The 19036-nt window shown below is 42.7% G+C and overlaps 2 protein-coding genes across 2 annotated transcripts; one reads left to right on the forward strand and one right to left on the reverse strand.

Annotated features, from left to right (window-relative positions):
- Positions 1-3363: 3363 nt before the first annotated feature.
- On the forward strand, positions 3364-6571 carry c8h1orf50 (chromosome 8 C1orf50 homolog). The gene is made up of 5 exons (XM_086117849.1): positions 3364-3746; positions 4623-4738; positions 4810-4896; positions 5531-5662; positions 6341-6571. The coding sequence occupies exons 1-5, from the start codon at positions 3698-3700 to the stop codon at positions 6524-6526; spliced, it is 570 nt and encodes a 189-aa protein (XP_085973975.1). The 5' UTR covers positions 3364-3697; the 3' UTR covers positions 6527-6571.
- Positions 6572-8679: 2108 nt separating this feature from the next.
- On the reverse strand, positions 8680-16260 carry ap5b1 (adaptor related protein complex 5 subunit beta 1). The gene is made up of 3 exons (XM_086117848.1): positions 15995-16260; positions 13259-14047; positions 8680-10668 (listed from the first exon to the last, which is right to left on the reverse strand). The coding sequence occupies exons 1-3, from the start codon at positions 16130-16132 to the stop codon at positions 8752-8754; spliced, it is 2844 nt and encodes a 947-aa protein (XP_085973974.1). The 5' UTR covers positions 16133-16260; the 3' UTR covers positions 8680-8751.
- Positions 16261-19036: the final 2776 nt, after the last annotated feature.

A 19036-nucleotide genomic window follows, 5' to 3' on the forward strand; every position in this document is an offset into this window, starting at 1 on the left:
TATGGGCACACCTTCAGTTCAGAGGAGCCAATCAGCGCATCGTATATGCCAGTCTTCCTCAACTGGCGGACCGCGATCCACGACCGGACCGCCGACCTCCTCTGTCCGGACCCTCGGCAAATTGTATAAAATAATAAATTATAAAGTGATTTTTACCTTATACATTTTATATTTTTGGACTATAATCTGCGCATTACCGCGATCGCTTGTTAAAATTATCCGTTGTATTATTTACGTGCACTAACAGATGTATTGCAGAGGACCGCAGCAGCACGACTGTGTGTGTATAATGTTTGACTAACTGGAGACCCTGATGCGCTGATTGGCTCCTCTGAACTTAAGGTGTGAAAAGGGGAATTGTACAAATGAAAAGGATATTTTTGTTTTCATGTTTAGTATTTGGTTCCCATTGCCGGCAGTAAGTCGGAATCGTTTCCAGTGAGGGTAGGACTCCGCCAAGGCTGCCCTTTGTCGCCGATTCTGTTCATAATCTTTATGGACAGAATTTCTAGGCGCAGCCGAAGCGTTGAGGGCGTCCGTTTTGGTGGCCTCAGTATTGCATCCCTGCTTTTTGCAGATGATGTGGTGCTGTTGGCTCCTTCAAACAGGGCTCTCCAACTCTCACTGGAGCGTTTCGCAGCCGAGTGTGAAGCGGTTGGGATGAAAATCAGCACCTCCAAATCTGAAACCATGGTCCTCAGTCGGAAAAGGGTGGAGTGCCCCCTCCGGGTCGGGGAGGAGATCTTGCCCCAAGTGGAGGAGTTCAAGTATCTTGGGGTCTTGTTCACGAGTGGGGGCAGGAGGGAGCGGGAGATCGACAGGCGGATCGGTGCAGCGTCTGCTGTGATGCGGACGTTGTATCGGTCTGTCGTGGTGAAGAAGGAGCTGAGCCGAAGGGCGAAGCTCTCAATTTACCGGTCGATCTACGTTCCAACCCTCATCTATGGTCACGAGCTATGGGTCGTGACCGAAAGAACGAGATCCCGGATACAAGCGGCCGAAATGAGTTTTCTCAGCAGGGTGTCCGGGCTCTCCCTTAGAGATAAGGTGAGAAGCTCGGTCATCCGGGAGGGGCTCAGAGTCGAGCCGCTTCTCCTCCACATCGAGAGGAGCCAGATGAGGTGGCTTGGGCATCTGATTCGGATGCCTCCTGAACGCCTCCCTGGTGAGGTGTTCCGGGCATGTCCCACTGGGAGGAGACCCCGAGGAAGACCCAGGACACGCTGGAGTGACTATGTCACCCAGCTGGCCTGGGAACGCCTCGGGATCCCCCAGGGAGAGCTGGAAGAAGTAGCTAGGGAGAGGGAAGTCTGGGCTTCCCTGCTAAAGCTGTTGCCCCCGCGACCCGGCCCCGGATAAGCGGTAGAAGATGGATGGATGGATGGATGGATGTTTAGTATTTATTTTGGTAAAATTAGTATTTTGTTTTGCTTTTGTTAAATTAAGGGAAAAAAAGACTACTACTGTTTAACAAAGTTAAAGTAAAAATGTCTTATTTCCCTAAAAGGGCTATTTCTATGATTAAGCGGCACAACTTAACAAAATAAAAGAGTTCCTGTGCCTCAACACAATACCTCTCATTATTTGCTGTGTGCTGGCAAAGTGAATAATTGTTATTTTCATGCACCCCATTATTGATTGGTTGTGAGGAGTGTTGATTTGTATAAGCTTGGCTTGACCATACTAAATGGGCATATAGCCCTGCTCCCCACGACCGCTGTGCATGGGACCGGACCTTGGTCTTATAAAAAAAAGAAAAAAGTGGACCTACAGCATTTCTAGTTGAGGACCACTGGTGTATATTGTCGGCATCCAATTTTCCCAAATTGTAATATCATATGATATAGCAAGTGGTATAAAGTCTTTCCTTCACTTTGGGAAAATGGCACAGTTTTAAACAGGCAGAGGACAGCGAAAGTGCTTGTGGAAGCAGGAAGAGTCAAGTCAAGTCAACTGTATTTATAGAGCACTTTCAAACAGCCATCGCTGCATACAAAGTGCTGTACATGGAGCAATTTAACATGCACAATAAACAGTATGTGCTTGTGTACGTTGGACAATAACACTTGGCCAATAGAAAGAGGAATAAAAAGAGAATGTGCTCATTTGTATTCAGAAAGAATTGATTATCAACGGTTTTCACGGAATAAATTCAGATACGGTCATCTTTGTCCTTCCCAGTGGGGTGTTGTTATTGTACTTAATTTCTTTGGAACACAATACCGACCTAACCGTTGAATAAAGTAAATGGTGGAGTTTACCTCTTTATTTAACGCAACTTAAATTGCGTCAAAAATGCTATTTGCGAGGCAGTGCTGCCCGAGGATCGAAACTACATGTCCACACCACACTGTGTTATGGTTCTGTTGCTCCATTCGAGGAAGGTAGGAAGTTGAATTTATGCCACGCAGAATGTCCCAGTTCCGACCTGAAAGCGTTCGAGTCGTATGTAAACCGAGGTGGCTGATTGTGATTTTTTTTCCCGACTCATCACAACAAATTTTGACCTCCAGCAAAGCTTCTTCATTATTTCCTTAATTTATCGAAATAAAGCAACATTGATCTTCATAACATTTCATTCATTTCAGCAAATAAATTCATGCAGGGAGATAATGGCATATTCACTCAAGTCAGTAAAAATCACGTTATGTTACATAAAGGCATTTCGAATAACTAAATGTGCTAACTAAAATTAGATAAGAAAACCTTTATTTGTCTCACAATGGAGAAATTCCCAAAAATTAAGCTAATAATAAAATAAAATAAATAAAGCTAAATATGTGTTTATAATCTTATAAATTATGTTACGCCATTCACAGTCTATTTCTCCTTGTGGTCGTTATTGTCGAGTGACGTCACACGAAAACCGGTCTGTGAACTCGGGAGTTCTTTTTTCCGGATTTCGCAACTCGGAGCTCCAAGTTCAAAGGGGCGTTTTTGTGTACTTTTCCTCGTCGGAAGTGAGAAAAGACCAATCTCGCATTTTCCTTGAATGTAGCATGTGCCTATATAGCATAAGAAAAAAGCTGCTTACTTGCCGTCGGGGGGAGTAAAACCACGCACTGATAACTGTATTAAATAATTTTGTCCCGATGGCAACGTAAGATGGCTGCCCTGTGGCTTCAGCCGCGAGGTGCCTGTTGACAGGCCATTCATATTTGGGGCACGTTCAGAAATAATCTCCAAGCACGTACCAAATCATTCTGACCGTTCGGAAATTCAGTGCGCACACCGTCTCCCCGAACACACACACTGTCAGAGCAGAGCATGGGCGTGGGCGTCAGAGTGAATTTCCAAACGCGAGAAAAAGTCCACACTCTGTGCACGATTCTCGTATGGCGGCGCGAGAACCACTTCCGGGTCGCGTTCGATGAATCGACAGTGGTACGGAGGAGCTGGAAACGTGACTTAAGATCCACCCCTGTGTTTTCGTCGACAAAGTAGCCCGGGGGAAACAACTCGGACGGTCAGTGTAGACACGGCTGCAACACGGCACATTGAGTTCCCGTTTGCCTTAAAGGGCAGTCAGTGGCTGGGATCAAGTACTCAGATAACGAAGGAAAGTAACGAACTACTCAGATAACGAAGGAACGCAACGAACTCTGCTGTTCTGGTAAAACAAGCTGGTTACTTGACTGGGCCTGAGCAAATTCGCTTTAATAATAGTCCTTTCAAGAACGGCTGACATAGAAAAATAATGGATGGAACTGTCAGCCTTCCAAGCCAGCCCGACAAAACAACCAAAGGTAAGGAAATGTGTAATAATCGGCTTTTACAAAACGCGTCACCACTCTCATTATGTAACCCAGGAGTGATATAAGTCTAAAGTTAGGTGCATTTAAGCGTAGGGTGTAAAAGTGAGGAAACATTTGAATCACACGACTCCTTATTGTGTCATAAATGTATAGATAAAATGGCTCAATCATCATTGGTAGATCTTAGATATCCTGTATATATTTTCGACATATGGCTGGTTCGCAGAAAGCTCGGTCCAGGAGTGTGACATGAGAAAACCAAAAATTATCTTCTAAACAAGGTCAAAATGATATACTGCACGTTTTATATCAGAAAAAATAAATTAGATATAAAGTCAAGACTGACTTTATGAAAAGAAAACCACTGCCTACCTGAGTGGGGGAGCTGACAGGGAGGCAGGGACGCACTTTGGCAGCGCGTTAAGTGCAGAAACATAAGTATCGTAGCTCGCGTGTACCTTTTGAAAATGCTTCTCCTGCCGCTCCAGATTTCCATTCTTTGACAATATCATCAGTGAATTTCAGATCAAACAAACCTTCAATGAGAATAAATAAAAAATATATATCTCAAATGCTCTGATCGCGAGCTGCAATTGCAAACAGCTGGCAAACAGCAGTTATAGAATTATAACACCAGGTTAGGTCATCACACATTTAATGACCGAGGTTATTTTCAGTCAGGTGGCGTACCAGGAACATGTAACATATTGACAGCAGAAACTGTTACGGCATTGGACTTTTCCCTCCTCCCCGGAAACGCTTCGCTTTGCTCTGGATAAGATCCATTCAGATGACTGTATTTCCATATACAGTGGATGCATATCACATGTGAAAACATTTGATGTAAACATCAGTTTGGTTCTGTAGTGACTCTGGTTGAGAGCAGCGTCGCTCCTGGTGGACAGCAGCTTGTCAACGCTTACCAGACCACTAGAGTGGGGGACGCTATGGATCTTGTTGCTTTGGCGACACAACTGCAGAAGGTTTGGACTCCGTTTTTATTTTAAAAATTTAATGGATGTTTTGTTTTGTTGAAAATTATCTCTTTTCTCAGGCAGACGATTTTATTAAAGCCAATGCCTGCAACAAACTGTCAGTAATTGCCGACCAGATTCGATATCTACAAGAGCAAGCAAAAAAGGTGAGTACACCAGCAAATTGGGAGATGAGGACATCACTAATTTGGCACATAAAACACAGATTTTCTTGAGACCACAGCAGTTATTTAACAAATTATTTTATCATACATACAGTACATTGGAAGAAAAGCAGTCAAGACAGTTCTGGAAGGTTACACTAAAATTAGGGCTGGCCAACACGGTCGTTCAATAAAAATTATTCTTTTTTTCCCGCCGTTAAAAACTGTTCCCAGTAGGGTTGAATGATTGTGGAAGATGATCTTGTGATTGTGAGAGATTTTTCAAAGTTTCTGGGTTTCCTTGACCAGTTTGCTATTGCACAATTTGCATTTTTCACATTTACGAGGGCAACGGAAATCCAGCTTATCTTACATCTGCAGCATCGAGTTTTGCTCTACTGAAGGCGCTGAAGATAAAAAAATTGACCCATAAAGTCGAATGAATTGATAAAATCAGTGAAGAAAAAAAAATTGACCTATAAAGTCGAATGAATTGATAAAATCAGTTAAACGCCCAGCCCGATGTAAATATCACGGGGGAAGAATTTATGTTCATTTCCTTGACAGACAATTAAAAAGATGCAATTTGACTGGTGCTTGATTGATTGAAATGATTTCTCTTTATGTATATGTCTAGACCTTAGAAGAAGCAAAAAGAGATGCTGACCTCCACCATGCTGCCTGTAACATAGTGAAAAAGCCAGGCAACATGTATTACCTCTACCAGCGACCATCTGGACAAAAATACTTTTCTATTATTTCACCAAAGGTAGATTGTTGTTACCTTTATTTATATATATATGTATGTAATGTGTGTGTGTTTTTGTTTGTTTTGTTGTGAAAGCTGCGGTGTACAAGCAGATTTTTTTAACACTTAAATGCTAATGTTTACCCCATACAAGCACGCACACATAGTGGTACCTCTACTTACGAACGTCTCTTCATCCGAAATGTTCAAGTTATGAAACGTCTCAACAGGAAAATATTGTCTCTTGTTACAAAAGAAATTTCAAGATACGAGAGGTAAAAATACAGTATGGGCTGCTACCCGCAGTTCTGAGTTTCCTGAACACAACATACTTATAGCTGCTCTACCATTGGTTACTACCTAACATCTTCCTGGCATCCCATTGGCTAAGAGGGACCTCTACCAAATATGTCTCTGTGTGTACATAGAAAAAATATAGATCTGTATCTCTGCAGCGTCCTCGTCATTCGCATTTATTTCTGAATTTTGGGGGGGGGGCCTTGAACGAATTAGGGCATTTACATGGAAAACGCGTCTCTACTTACTACCGGTACATAAATGTCTTCCAGAACCAATACATGTCTTAGTAGAGCTACCACTGAATATGGCACACTAAGTTTGGCCCAGAACCTTGTTTGTTCCTAACAGCCTGAAATGACTAATGTGCGATTATTCTGTGAAATATGATCTCCTCTCCAGGAGTGGGGCTCAAGTTGTCCTCACCTCTTTGTTGGTGCATTCAAACTTCAACACGACATGTCCTGGACTCCTGAGGATGATGTGCAGAAAAGGGATGCAGAGATTGCTATCATGGGCAAGTTACTGAGCCAACAGACAATTTTACCATCTGACAGGGAACCTAATTTCAAAGGCCTCTCTAATTAAGAGTGGTGCAGCTGAATAAACCTGAATATTCATCCCACAATGAAATGATTCTGTGATTTTCTTTTTTTTTTTTTAATTGTTGTGCACTGCCAGATGAGAAACATGCAGAAACATACAAACTCGCTCCAAACACAATATTGAATGAGTTTTAAAATCTAATCGGGTCAGAGCATTTCACAATTTGTCTGCTGGGTTTGGGATGAACCAATATTTTATTGAATCATGAACCTAAGATATGAAACACTTATTGTGAACCCACCATCCCATGAGTCGAGGAGAAAAGAGATGATGGCATAATAATAATAATAATAATAAATTTTATTTATAAGCGACTTTCAAGACACCCAAGGACACTTTACAATAACAAAAACACAAAACAATACGGGTTGAGCAGCGGCAGCCAAAACGCGCCAGCGTTCACTCAACCCGGAAGTCAGAAAGAAACCACAAGGGAGGGAGAGGGGGGAGAAAAAAACCCACGCTCAAACTACCCTCATTTTGAGGATAATTTGAGTTAGGCAAAAAACTCCTGCACAAGCATATGACAGTTACAACAGGTCACAAGACATAAACAATGAAGACGGTGAAACAAGGGAATGTATGAAGGAGGGGCTGATGGTGGGGGACTAGCTTCCGTGCATACTTTCATCAGGGGAAGGTCGAGATAGCAGATGTTGTTTTGGTAGCAGGCTGCCCAAGAATTTAAGACAGCCTTGAGTCCGTGGCTTATGTCTCTTGAGTGGCGTCGATCAGCCAAATCCGTGATTTCTGTCAATATTTGAGCACGGATTCCAGTTTCTCCAAGTTCTTGGCCATCTTGCAGAGACGCTCCAAAACCGCAACAGTTTGTGGTTGAGCACAGTCTGAGTCTGAGTGTTGGACATCCGCACTATGCCATCCTTAGACCGGCAGCCTCTTCACTTCCAATAGAGCCGCTCCCGTCGGTTGAATTTTGCGATAGATCAGGAAACTGCTAACACCAAACAGCAGCATACCTGTTATCGGATGGCCGATAATGTAGATGTCATCCACATCCTCAACGGACAGTGTTGACAGGCACACCATTCTCCGCTTCCTCCAAGGATCTAGGGTGTACCCAGCAGCAAAAGTCCCCGAGGGGCAAATAGGCTCCCCACTGCCTGCTCTTCTCATTGAGAAAATCTTGTCGATGGCATCGAGAGACCAGCCTACCAATTCCATGTTTGTTAGGATTGGGGGTAAGGTTTAGATGACACCAATTTCTCAAAAGAAAATTGGGATATAGGCTTCTTGGATCTGTAAAGATTGCATAATTAAATTTCCTTTTCATACACTTTAGGATGATTTTTGCCTCCAACCTTCCACACAGCCATGACTCAAAAGTCATAGACAATAATAATTTGTTGTTAAAAGCATTTTTAATAATAAAGGAATTTGTCATGACTGAACCTTAATTTAGGGTCATGTCGCTGTTATCGAGTCAATTTAATTTGTATATAAAAATCACTTTCAATAAAGTCAAATATTTTTCTTTACTACATCTAAATGCTCATAGTCTAGCCCCCCCCCCGGACCGGGAAAAAAAAACTGACCAAACTGTGCACGTCACCCTTAGAACATGACTTCAGCATTTGCTTTAACATAATCATGGCTTACAGAGGAAACAGTCATCATAAATAAAATTGGGAGATAAGGGGTAGTGTTTTTCAGAAAAAATATTGATAGACCAGATCTTTAACATGTATATGATCAAATTGATGCCAAATCTATGTTCAATGAAATTATGTGTCACAGCAATGGAATAAAATGTAATTGTAGGAGTTACATTCAGACCTCCAAACACCGACATTAATAGTTTGAGTAATACTTTGGAGCATGCAAATAAATAATAAATTGAAAACATGTATTAGTGGGGTCTTTAATATGAATAAACGCACATTTTTTTCTATCCAAGCATTAGCAAACCAAAAGTGACAAATCTGCATCCTTGATTGATAATGTATGGCCAATTCAGTCATTAAACACAGACATTCTTCCATCTTTCTATGGTTGCTGGAACTCAAATTGATCCGATTTGAACTAAGAAAAAGGTTGACATTTAACAGAACTATTTTGGAATAATTACAAATGTGAAACTACAGCATATTGTATAAAAACACTTTCTACATGTGAAATCAGTTCTATCAGCAATTTATTGAGAGAAACACAATAGTGGCACTTTTCATTTCAAACCAAAACATGGTACTTCATGGGTTACTGGTAACGTTTTCAGGCAAAGACATTAAAAGGTTACCAAGGAAAGAACTGATGTGAGGCAGTAGCCGCCAGTTATCTGTAACGATATTGAAATGGACAGCATCCTCTTCTGAAATGATTTTCAGCAGTATGTGAAATTGTGGAGGAATGAAAAAAACACATTTTAATTCGGCTTGATTGGCTGAATCTGAAAAAATGAACGGAAGCAACTGTTTTTCCACAATGGAGCCCAGTTCCTCTGCTTGCAGCTGGCCACAAAACAGGGTGGTAGCATAATCTGCTTTCTCTTCCCGACTTATTTCATCCCAAAGGTCCTTAAAAACACCCAATTTAACAGCTGTTCCCCAAGTGGTGGGAACAGCCAATGGCAGAAAGATTTGCTGAAATAAAACGTGGATGTCTGGCAGTGAAGTATACCAGGAAAGGCCATTTAAGGTGTTGAAGATGGCACTGCAACTGAGAGTGATGGGGACAGGCAACCTGGGCTTCAATACCAGTTTCACCACGGGAGACCGTCTCTCTCTAAAAAGACAGGGCACGTTGAAGTCACAGAGTTCTTCATAGATGTTATCCCTTAAACTGAAGTGCAGGTGTATGCTGAAGACCTGATCAAAGCAGGACAGGTTGTGCATGGTATGGTTGAGCTGGTAGTGCAAGGTAATCTGTGAGCCAAAGCAAGGGTCTTTGAACTGGGCCCTGTATGCTTCCAGTCCTGGGCTGTCCTGTTCCTCACTGGGGCTCGAGTAACTTTCCAGGATTATTTCATTTCTCTCCTGTGGCTCAGGATACTTTAACTCAACCAGCCTAAAAACAGGTTTTTCCGTCTGCTGAATGGTTAGCACACTTGTCAGTCTCTCGGTGTCTGCCATGATGCAGGATAGCGAGTGTTTGATATTTTGTCCTTCCTCCCTCAAACCCTGCTTTATAATCCCAATCAATTTTTCTTTGGAGAGAGTAGTCAGGAGGCTGTAATATAGTCGAGCACGATCTTGAATGTCTGCGTCGCCATAGTAACAGATAAGATGTTGCAGGACGTTGGCCAGAGAGGTAAATAATGAGTCTAGGCTGGGATGTGTCATCAAGCGCCGGCAAAGCTGCAGCACACTGTTTCCCAGACGCCAGTCACTCGTCAGACACACTGAAGGTGTAAAGATGATCTTGGAAAGTAGTTGGAGCGTGGTCTGCTGAGGGATTTGCTCTTCTTCTGCCACTCGAGCCAGCACCTTGAGGTGCCAACTGAGGTCTGTTAGGGTGAACTGAGCAGGCGGTGCCTCAACTATAACGCCCTGCAGGGCCCTGCAGAGTCTTGCAGACCAATTGCATTCAGGGAACAAGTCAGAACTTTGCTCAGCCAAGTTGAGAATGTGTGGAGCCAAGTGGGTTTGATGATGATAAAGCGTGCAGAGTTTTTCTGCAATACTGTTAGCATATCTCTCCATGTGGCAAAAAGAAACAAGGAAAAGGAAAACTGCCCTGAAAAATGTGGCGGCAATCTCACGACTGTGTCCTCTGATCATTATGTTCAGTAGCAAGCCGAGGTGTTCATAGAGATAGACTAAACTCCTGCCTTCCTCTCCATCTTTTTCACCCTCCTCCTGGCATACCACCAACAGCAGATTGAAGCGGGCCAGCATCGTAGCATAATCATTGAGGAGAGTGGGTGCTAGCGTACATGCCAATTGGGAGGTTAGCAGCACAGGTGGACTTTCGTTATTTCCACAGCTGATGGGCCTATTCTCAGGAAAATGCAGCATATAGTCCAAGAAGAAAAGCTTCTCTGGTTTACTTAGCAGTGGATGCTGGGAGAGAACAACCAATCGTCTCAGGACGAAAGCTTCATCGTCAGTGCTGAACAGGCTGTCGGTGTAGGCGCACTTCATCAGCAGAGTGCTATGAAGAAGGCAAACCTGAAAAAAAGGAAGTTTCAACTTAAGCAAACATTGCTCACACAACTCAGTGGGGCTCTTATAAAGTCTTAACCAAGAAGCACCAGTTGTACATTCCACCAAGGTCACTGAAAAGTTGGACACATATGTAAGAGCCCATGACCTACAAAAGTCTCCTGGAGCCATATGCTAAACCTACCAAGAATTTTGCTGTTTTGTTTACAGATTTTATCATTGAACACTGTTGCCATGCCAAGAAGAATTACTGCGACACTAGCACTGCGACCTTATCCATATTTGTATTTATATTGCACTTAATTGAACAGTGTTTTTTTTCTTCTTTCTACCCACAATCTTGCTGCTGTAGACTGGAAATTTCCCCAGTGTGGGACAAATAAAGGATATCCATCCATTTTCCGTACCGCTTGATCCTCACTAGGGTCGCGGGGGGTGCTCCAATCAGCCTGCCATGCATGTTTTTGGAATGTGGGAGGAAACCGGAGCACCCGGAGAAAACCCACGCAGGCCCGGGGAGAACATGCAAACTCCACACAGGGAGGCCGGAGCTGGAATCGAACCCCGTACCTCTGCACTGTGAAGCCGACGTGCTAACCACTAGACTACCGGGCCGCCCAAATAAAGGAGATCTTATCTTATATACTGTATATATATTTAAGGCTTATTTTGTGATTGTTTTAAAAAAAATGCTCACAAACGCACACTCCAAATACCTAACCAAGCTCATTAATCAGAAAGCTTCACAGAAGCCTGATAACGATCCTGAACCAGGTGTCTTGGGAGACATCTAAAACAGGCTGAATAGGGGATCTCAAGGATTGACTTGGGCACCCCTACCTTAAACCATTTTTTGGTCATATATTCGAACCCGACTCATTACCTTTGTGTTCTCGATCACAATAAAGCCCCTGACCACTCAGGTCCTTGTTTGTGTTACTTCGACATCACCCAATTAATCCAGTAACCATGTCAAGATCTTTGTAATGCCCATCTTAAACGACATAACTTTTTTGTTGTTGATTGCTATGTTAATTTAAATGATTTAGACACAAAAAAATCCCAAAAGACCTGTCCCGATATGAAAAAGTACTAATTGCCCCCCCCCCCGGAACCTAATAATGGCTTATGCCACCCATAGCAGCAATAACTGAAGTCAAGCATTTGTGATAATTGGTGATGAGCATGGCCTGCCACAGGAGGTGCTAAGACAGTTCTACAGGGCAGTCATCGAATCAATCCTGTGTTCTTCCATCACGGTTTGGTTTGTTGCTGCCACTACAAAAGGACAAAATCCGACTGCAATGGACAGTTAGGACGGCGGAAAAAATCATTGGCACCGCCCTACCCACTCTTGAGGACTTGCTACTGTGCCAATCCTACTGGACCCCCACCCACCCTGCTCACCACCTTTTCCAGCTACTCCCCTTTGGTAAGCGCTACCAAACCATGCGCACCAAAACCAGCAGACATTCAAACAGCTTCTTCCCTCTTACCATTCACTCCCTAAACAGTATCTCAAATCGATAGTGGCTCTTTGCATTTTTGCACACCTATCGAACAGTATTACTGCAATGATCGTTGTAGCTCCAACCATGAACAATTGTCATTTATTGTCCAATATTCCACAGCACCAGGCAAGGACTTTCTGTATAATGACAGTTGTACCACAATTACTGCTACTGGCCACTTAAAAGTGGTGCAACAATTATCTGCACAAACCGCACAACTGTCATAGTATTGTATTGCACCACTGATCACTTTATCTCTGCTTGAGGACTCTGCACATTGTCGCACAGCTGTCATTGGGTCGTACTACTGCACAATAGTACCCTAACATTATGGAAAGTCTTTTGATACTTATGTGTCATGTCCTTGTTTATCGTAGTTGCTTGTTATTGCAATACGAGTGTAGCCTGTAAAGATGATACTTGGCCAATAAAGACGATTCCGACAATGAACGAGAGCAGCGACTTGGTTTCAGTGTTGCCAACTTAAATACATTGTGACTGTAATTAGTGACTTCTCTGATCATGTTAGCAACTGTTTAAAAAATATATCAAAAGCATCAACATCAACTGTGGTCATCATGCTTGAGACAATCTCGTGTTATCAGCACTTTCATTTCCTGCATAGTGGTGAGAAGAGAGGAATTTGCCCTTTTAATGATTGGGTAGTCATAAGAACAACTAATGTAATGGTTTGTGCTCATAATGTCATTACAATTTAAAAATATAGCAAAAAAAAAATGTGGATTTTTTTTGTGTGTGAATATTCATTAGTGATTTAATATAATATGTGGAAATATCATTTTTATGTGACTGATTAACATTTTTTTCACCAGTTTTGAATTTTAATTTTCTGATCACAAGCGATACCTTGTGACTAACAAAGCTGCCTTCCACTTGTTCACCCGGTACCTGTCAGCTGCCTTTGGAGTCCCATAGGCCAAAAAGGCCAGCTGGAACTCCTCCTTCAGCTTGACGGCATCCCGTACGGTTGGGGTCCACCAAGATGGTTCTGGATTTTAAGATTTGGGCTTCCAAGTAATAATAAACTACATATAATAACGACTTCATAAGCAAAGAATACAAACCTCGCTGGTTCCAAGCATACGCAGAAGTTGAGCTCTAAATATGGATGGTCGAACAACAGGAACCATGGCAACCACCTCCATCAGTCTGTGTAGAACTGCCGCTTGACACAGTGGAGTAAGAAGAAAAGAATTCTCCAGAGTGGTAGACAGGACTGAGCGCAAATCCTTGCAGTCTCGCCCAGTCTGAAGAATAGGAACTGTGCCCATGTGGCCCATTATTAGGGAGGATAAAATGGCTGAGTCTTTATCTACTTGAGCTAATCTCTGGTCTGCTTCCCAGTTGACAATTGTATTTTCCCCGACCAGTAATTTTAAATAATCATCACCCGATCCAGGATCCATGGCAAGCTGATAAACACAATTTTTCAACACCAGAGTATTGAGTCTTGCATATGACTGATGAAGTTTCGAGGTTTCTTTGGTCCAAAGCCCACCAATGAGCTCAAGGCGCTGAGAAAGAAGGCCGGGGCAGCATGTCTCCAGCTCTTGTAGGCATTCACATGCTATTGCTCTCAAGAGAAGAACACTGTCACCATGCAAGTTGGATGTGTCTTGCACTATCTGAAGGAGCAGATCCAGGAAGTCCACACATACGTGTATTTTGTTGCTCACACAAGAGGTACAGATGAGGACAGACGTCAGGGTGATGAGGAGGGAACTGCGAAATTCAACACACGTAACTGGGCAGTGGGCAAACACTGACAGGAGCTCCAGTACTGTTTCTTCTCCAATGGACACTGTAGGACAGAGGAGAGCCGCTTGCTCACATAGTGGGGACAGCAGATAGACCTGAGATGGACGATAAATAAGAGCAAGACATTATTACGGACGGATATCGGGTTAACATTTGGCAATCAGTGGCAACCTTGAATGAACCCCGATAAACTTTGACGTGAAACCAAGATAAGCTGTCTTTGAAAAGACTCGCAATTATTTGACGCTGAGTTGGATAGGGTAGGGGCTTTACTGATGGAGAAGCACATTGAGAATGTGTTCACATTTAAAGTTGTTCAGTCCATTGTGAAACATTGTGTCGGGTCAATGAAAGATTTAATCGATTGATTTTGACACCTCTACTTGATAACATTTGTAGGTTTTCATATTTGATTTTTTTATTTGTCTTGCTTGGGTTCACTTACAATCTGCATTTTGTTGTTTCTCAAACTCAAAGTATTAAGCACCAACATGGATTTCCTTCCATATAGTGGTTATTTGTTTTTATATCTAAAAAGAAAAATATTAGTAACCCCCTCCTGATGAGTTTGTTTGGGACTCAAGGGACATGTTTTCTTTCATCTAACTATTAGTTTTAATTTATGTGAAAATGGAAATTATATCCTTTTTCACTTAATATTTTTTTGTACTGAAAATACTGTTCTGTTTTTACAAAGTGCAACGCATGTTGTTTGCTTCTCATGGTTACAAGACTCTATTTGAAAAATATGAACTGGTTAATTCCCTGACGAGCAACTCGCCGCTTAGATGTTTTCCCGTAAATGGCACAAGAACTACAGTCAATGGAAGCGTGCCAGCTCGTGGAATAGTGGTAAGAGTGGATTCCAAAAACAAGAAAGCAGTTAATATTGTGTAATTTATGTTCTTTATTGAGATTTTTTGTTGAAAATCCCAGGGCTCTTTTTTTGTTTATCTCTCTTTATACTGTATATGTATGAATACCTTCTTTGGTTTGCTTTCTGTGATTTGTAATTTTACTTGTTCCATAAAGATTATTAGGGAAAAAAAAATAGTCGTAAAAGCGGTCGCCCCGAAGGTGATGATATTCCATCGCGTCATGTTTCAGATACCGCTCTATACATTTGTCTAATTATTGTTTTGTTTTTTATACAATAATAATAAGAATAATTCATTTTATTTATAAGCGCCTTTCAAAACACTATAGGACACTTTACAATCAGGAACAAGAACAATAAAACCACAGTGTGGGTGAGCAGCGGCAGCCAGACGCGCCAGCGTTCACTCAACCCGAAAGTCATTGTTCAGTGCGTCTTTGTAACAATACAACAACACATAATGTATTTTTTTTAAACTATGGTGACAATTTCTTGCAGACAGTCGGAAGTTGTAAAAGAGCCGTTTTGATTCGCGGGTTTATCAAAGATTAAAGAGTTGTGCAGTTGAACAATTTCGATGAAGCCATTGAAACACAAAAATAAGTGGAAAAACTATTTGGGCTCAAATAAAATAAAATGTTATGGTTGGGGTAAGGATAAGTAGGGGTTAAAATTAATCTAAAATTAGGTTGAAATAAGAGTTTAAAACGAGTTCAAAAGTTTAACCAATAAAAAACAACAACAAAAACAAGTTATGGTAAGGTCATGATTAGGAAACACACAATTACTGGACTGACATTGCCCCATTGGCCACAGCGGGAATCAGGAGCACGGTAACCTATTTCACTGCCACTCAACTGTAATCAATGTAAAATAGCGATTCAAGCCAGATCCAAAATTCCTCCCTCCGGCGATTGACCAATCAGCGCCGTTCACAACAAAAATAACGCTTGGAAGAGTTGCCGGTCACGGCAAAATAACCACTGCCTGGAGAATAAATAACCGTTACTGTAGTAAATGTACACATTATTCTCTATAAGTGTTAGCATTTACATAGAAGAATGTGTACATTTACGATCTGTTTTAGAACAGAACAAGGTAAAGTAGGTATCAGCCACTGTAAATAAAATGTATTATTATTATTATTATTCCATCATGAAGGTACCTTAGTATTGTTGGTAACTCTGTCATCTCGGAGCTCACGGAGCAACTCCGCAAGGAAAGTATCCGCCGATTTGGAGGACACGAATCGGGAGGGACTGCGGAAAAAGTCTGAAATGTTCACCTTCCAGTTTACCGCCATTGGAAAACTTCCTGCAAGAATCCGCTGCTGTTTTCAAATGGTTAAATACAAACTGACGTAAACTGCTCAGATGACAGCTGACGAGTACGTCCTGCATCCTCTTCTTCTTCTTCTACTTCTTTTTCTCGTCTTCCTCCTCGTCCTCGTCCTCCTCCGCTTGCTCCTCCTCCCAGCCCTCCTTCTTCTTCTTCTTCTTTTTCTTCTTCTTCTTTTTCTTCTTCTTCTTCTTCTTCTTCTTCTTCTTCTTCTTGGCAAACCAACTTTTGGATCATTCTGCCACCTATCAGACTGGAGTGTAAAGCCATAGAAAGGCAGGGGAAAAAACTAAACTACTCTCTCCCTCTCCATCCACTATCTGATCTGCTTACCATCACACGGGTCTCGGGCGTGCTAGAACCTATCCCAGCTGTCTTTGGGCAGCAGGCGCGGTACACCCTGAACTGGTTGCCAGCCAATCGCAGAGCACACAAAGACGAACAACTATTGTCGCTCACACTCACACGTTGGGACAAGTTAGAGTGATCAATTAACCTACAATGCATGTTTTGGAATGTGGGAGGAAACTGGAGGACCTGAAGAAAACCCCCACACTCAGGCATGGGGAGAAACATGCAAATTCCAAAGAGGAAGGCCAGGACCCAGAATGGAACGCTGCACGTCTGCTCTGTGAAGCAGACGTGCTAACCAGTCATCCACCGTGGCACCCACATTCCAAATCATTCCACAAATTTTAATTGAGCCTCTCAGCCTTCACACGCAATTACTGCAGAAATTGCATTCTCTAGTTGTGTGACCTATTATAATTTATGATTCTGCCCACTTTTTTATGTGTATATAATACAATATACATCCGGTTTACACCATTCCATTTTCAACATATTCCAAATATATACGCCAATCAGTGTCCTATTTTTCTCATTCCACAATTTCAGATTTTTTGTTAAAAATGTCCCCATTCATTTCCAGTAGAGCATTCAACATCCCCCACCCTTCAATACAATTGTAAATTACTTCACATACTCTGTTATCATGGCTGTAGATCACTCGGTAGTGTCGCTTCCCCATTAATTAAGGGATTGGTGGTTTGAATCCTGCCTTTGACTGTACATTGATTAATTATATGAGAATCCGTTCTGTATAACTTCATATCAAATAATGTCCTTTATTCATACATTGGCATTCAATGTGACGGTAACACATTGTCTTCGCTTTTAAGATTTGACATTGAGCACGTCTGTGGTGGCACAATGTTTCGAGCAACTGATAAACAACAACCTCTGACAGCCTAGTATCGTGTTGATTTCATATCATTCAGTTCATTTCATAATCGATGTTGGAATAAGTCATTGATGCGAGCAGCTTGGAATCGGTTTCCACACGGTGACAGTGTGCATTTGGGTGTTAATGGTTGTTTGTCTCTCTCTATATGTGCCATGCGAGTGACTGGCAAGCAGTTCAGAGTGTAGTCAGCCTTCCGCCCAAAGTCAGCTGGGAAAGGCTCCAGCACCCCCTGCGACACTTGTGAGGATAAAGCGGAAAATGGATGCATGGCATTCGACATGACAGTGACACATTGTTTCTCCTTTCTGTTCATCACTTTCAACGAAGTCTCTGTGGTGCAGTTGGTACTAGCTTTAGCCTTCATTGCAGAGTCCAGTGTCAGATAGTTTTCAATCTTTCAAACTTCATTTTTTAAAATTAATTTAATTTATATTTAATTGGGCGGCCCGGTAGTCCAGTGGTTAGCGCGTCGGCTTCACAGTGCAGAGGTACCGGGTTCGATTCCAGCTCCGGCCTCCCTGTGTGGAGTTTGCATGTTCTCCCCGGGCCTGCGTGGGTTTTCTCCGGGTGCTCCGGTTTCCTCCCACATTCCAAACACATGCATGGCAGGCTGATTGGACGCTCTAAATTGTCCTTAGGTGTGAGTGAGAGCGTGGATGGTTGTTCGTGTCTGTGTGCCCTGCGATTGGCTGGCAACTGATTCAGGGTGTCCCCCGCCTACTGCCCGGAGACGGCTGGGATAGGCTCCAGCACCCCCCGCGACCCTAGTGAGGATCAAGCGGTTCGGAAAATGGATGGATGGAATGGATTATATTTAATTTTTAATAAAACAGTCATTCACCCATTATCCGAACATCTTATCCTTACGAGGCTCGCAGACGTGTAGGAGCCTGTGTCTTCGGGCAGTAGGGTGGGTCACACTCAGGGCAATTTACAGTGACCAATTAACCTACCGGGCATGTTTTTGGAATGTGGAAGGAAACCGGAGTACCCGGAGCAAACCTATGCAGTCATGGGGAGAACATGCAAACTCCACACAGGAAAGCTGAGGCCCGGAATCGAACCCTGCACTGCGAGGCGGACGTGCGAACCAGCCGCCCACTGGGGTTTCTCCTACATTCCAAAAACATGCGTAGCGCGTTAATGGACCACTTGAAATTGCCCCAAGGTGTGAGTGTGAGACGGATGGTTATTCGTCTCTGTGTACCTTGCGATTGGCTGGCAACCGGTTCAGGGTGTCCCCCCCGCCTACTGCCCAAAGACAGCTGGGATAGGCTCCAGCACCCCCGCGACCCTCGTGAGGATAAAGCGGATCAGAAAATAGATCGATAGATAGATATTTAATACGCATGCTGTGCGCTCTCTCTCTCTCTCACACACACACACGCACACACACACACAACAATTAAATGCCTCGATTTTTCTCTTGCAGTCCGTTTAAATACAGAATTAGTGCATACTATAATTGACAACACACACATAATAACTCAACAACCCATATTCATGTTATCGTAATGTGTCCCTAACTCCGACGGTAAAAACGAGTATCGAGCATCGAACGTCCGGCCAACTTTGCCTCTTTTAGCGAAGAGGCAGGGCTGGACCAAAACCCAACCCCGCCTC

Source organism: Hippocampus guttulatus, chromosome 8 (assembly GCF_054856545.1).
Source record: "Hippocampus guttulatus isolate MCC_2025c chromosome 8, RoL_Hgut_1.0, whole genome shotgun sequence".
Lineage (NCBI taxonomy): Eukaryota > Metazoa > Chordata > Actinopteri > Syngnathiformes > Syngnathidae > Hippocampus > Hippocampus guttulatus.

Bases quoted from the DNA above. Each gene is read 5' to 3' on its own strand.
- c8h1orf50 (XM_086117849.1), top strand. From the start codon at position 3,698: ATGGATGGAACTGTCAGCCTTCCAAGCCAGCCCGACAAAACAACCAAA. The intron at 3,747-4,622 runs GTAAGGAAATGT...TTGGTTCTGTAG, and splicing joins GCCCGACAAAACAACCAAAG to TGACTCTGGTTGAGAGCAGC. The intron at 4,897-5,530 runs GTGAGTACACCA...GTATATGTCTAG, and splicing joins TACAAGAGCAAGCAAAAAAG to ACCTTAGAAGAAGCAAAAAG.
- ap5b1 (XM_086117848.1), bottom strand. From the start codon at position 16,132: ATGGCGGTAAACTGGAAGGTGAACATTTCAGACTTTTTCCGCAGTCCC. The intron at 14,048-15,994 runs GTACCTTCATGA...CGTCCATCTCAG, and splicing joins GAGTTACCAACAATACTAAG to GTCTATCTGCTGTCCCCACT. The intron at 10,669-13,258 runs GTTTGTATTCTT...CCTTTTTTTCAG, and splicing joins GTATGCTTGGAACCAGCGAG to GTTTGCCTTCTTCATAGCAC.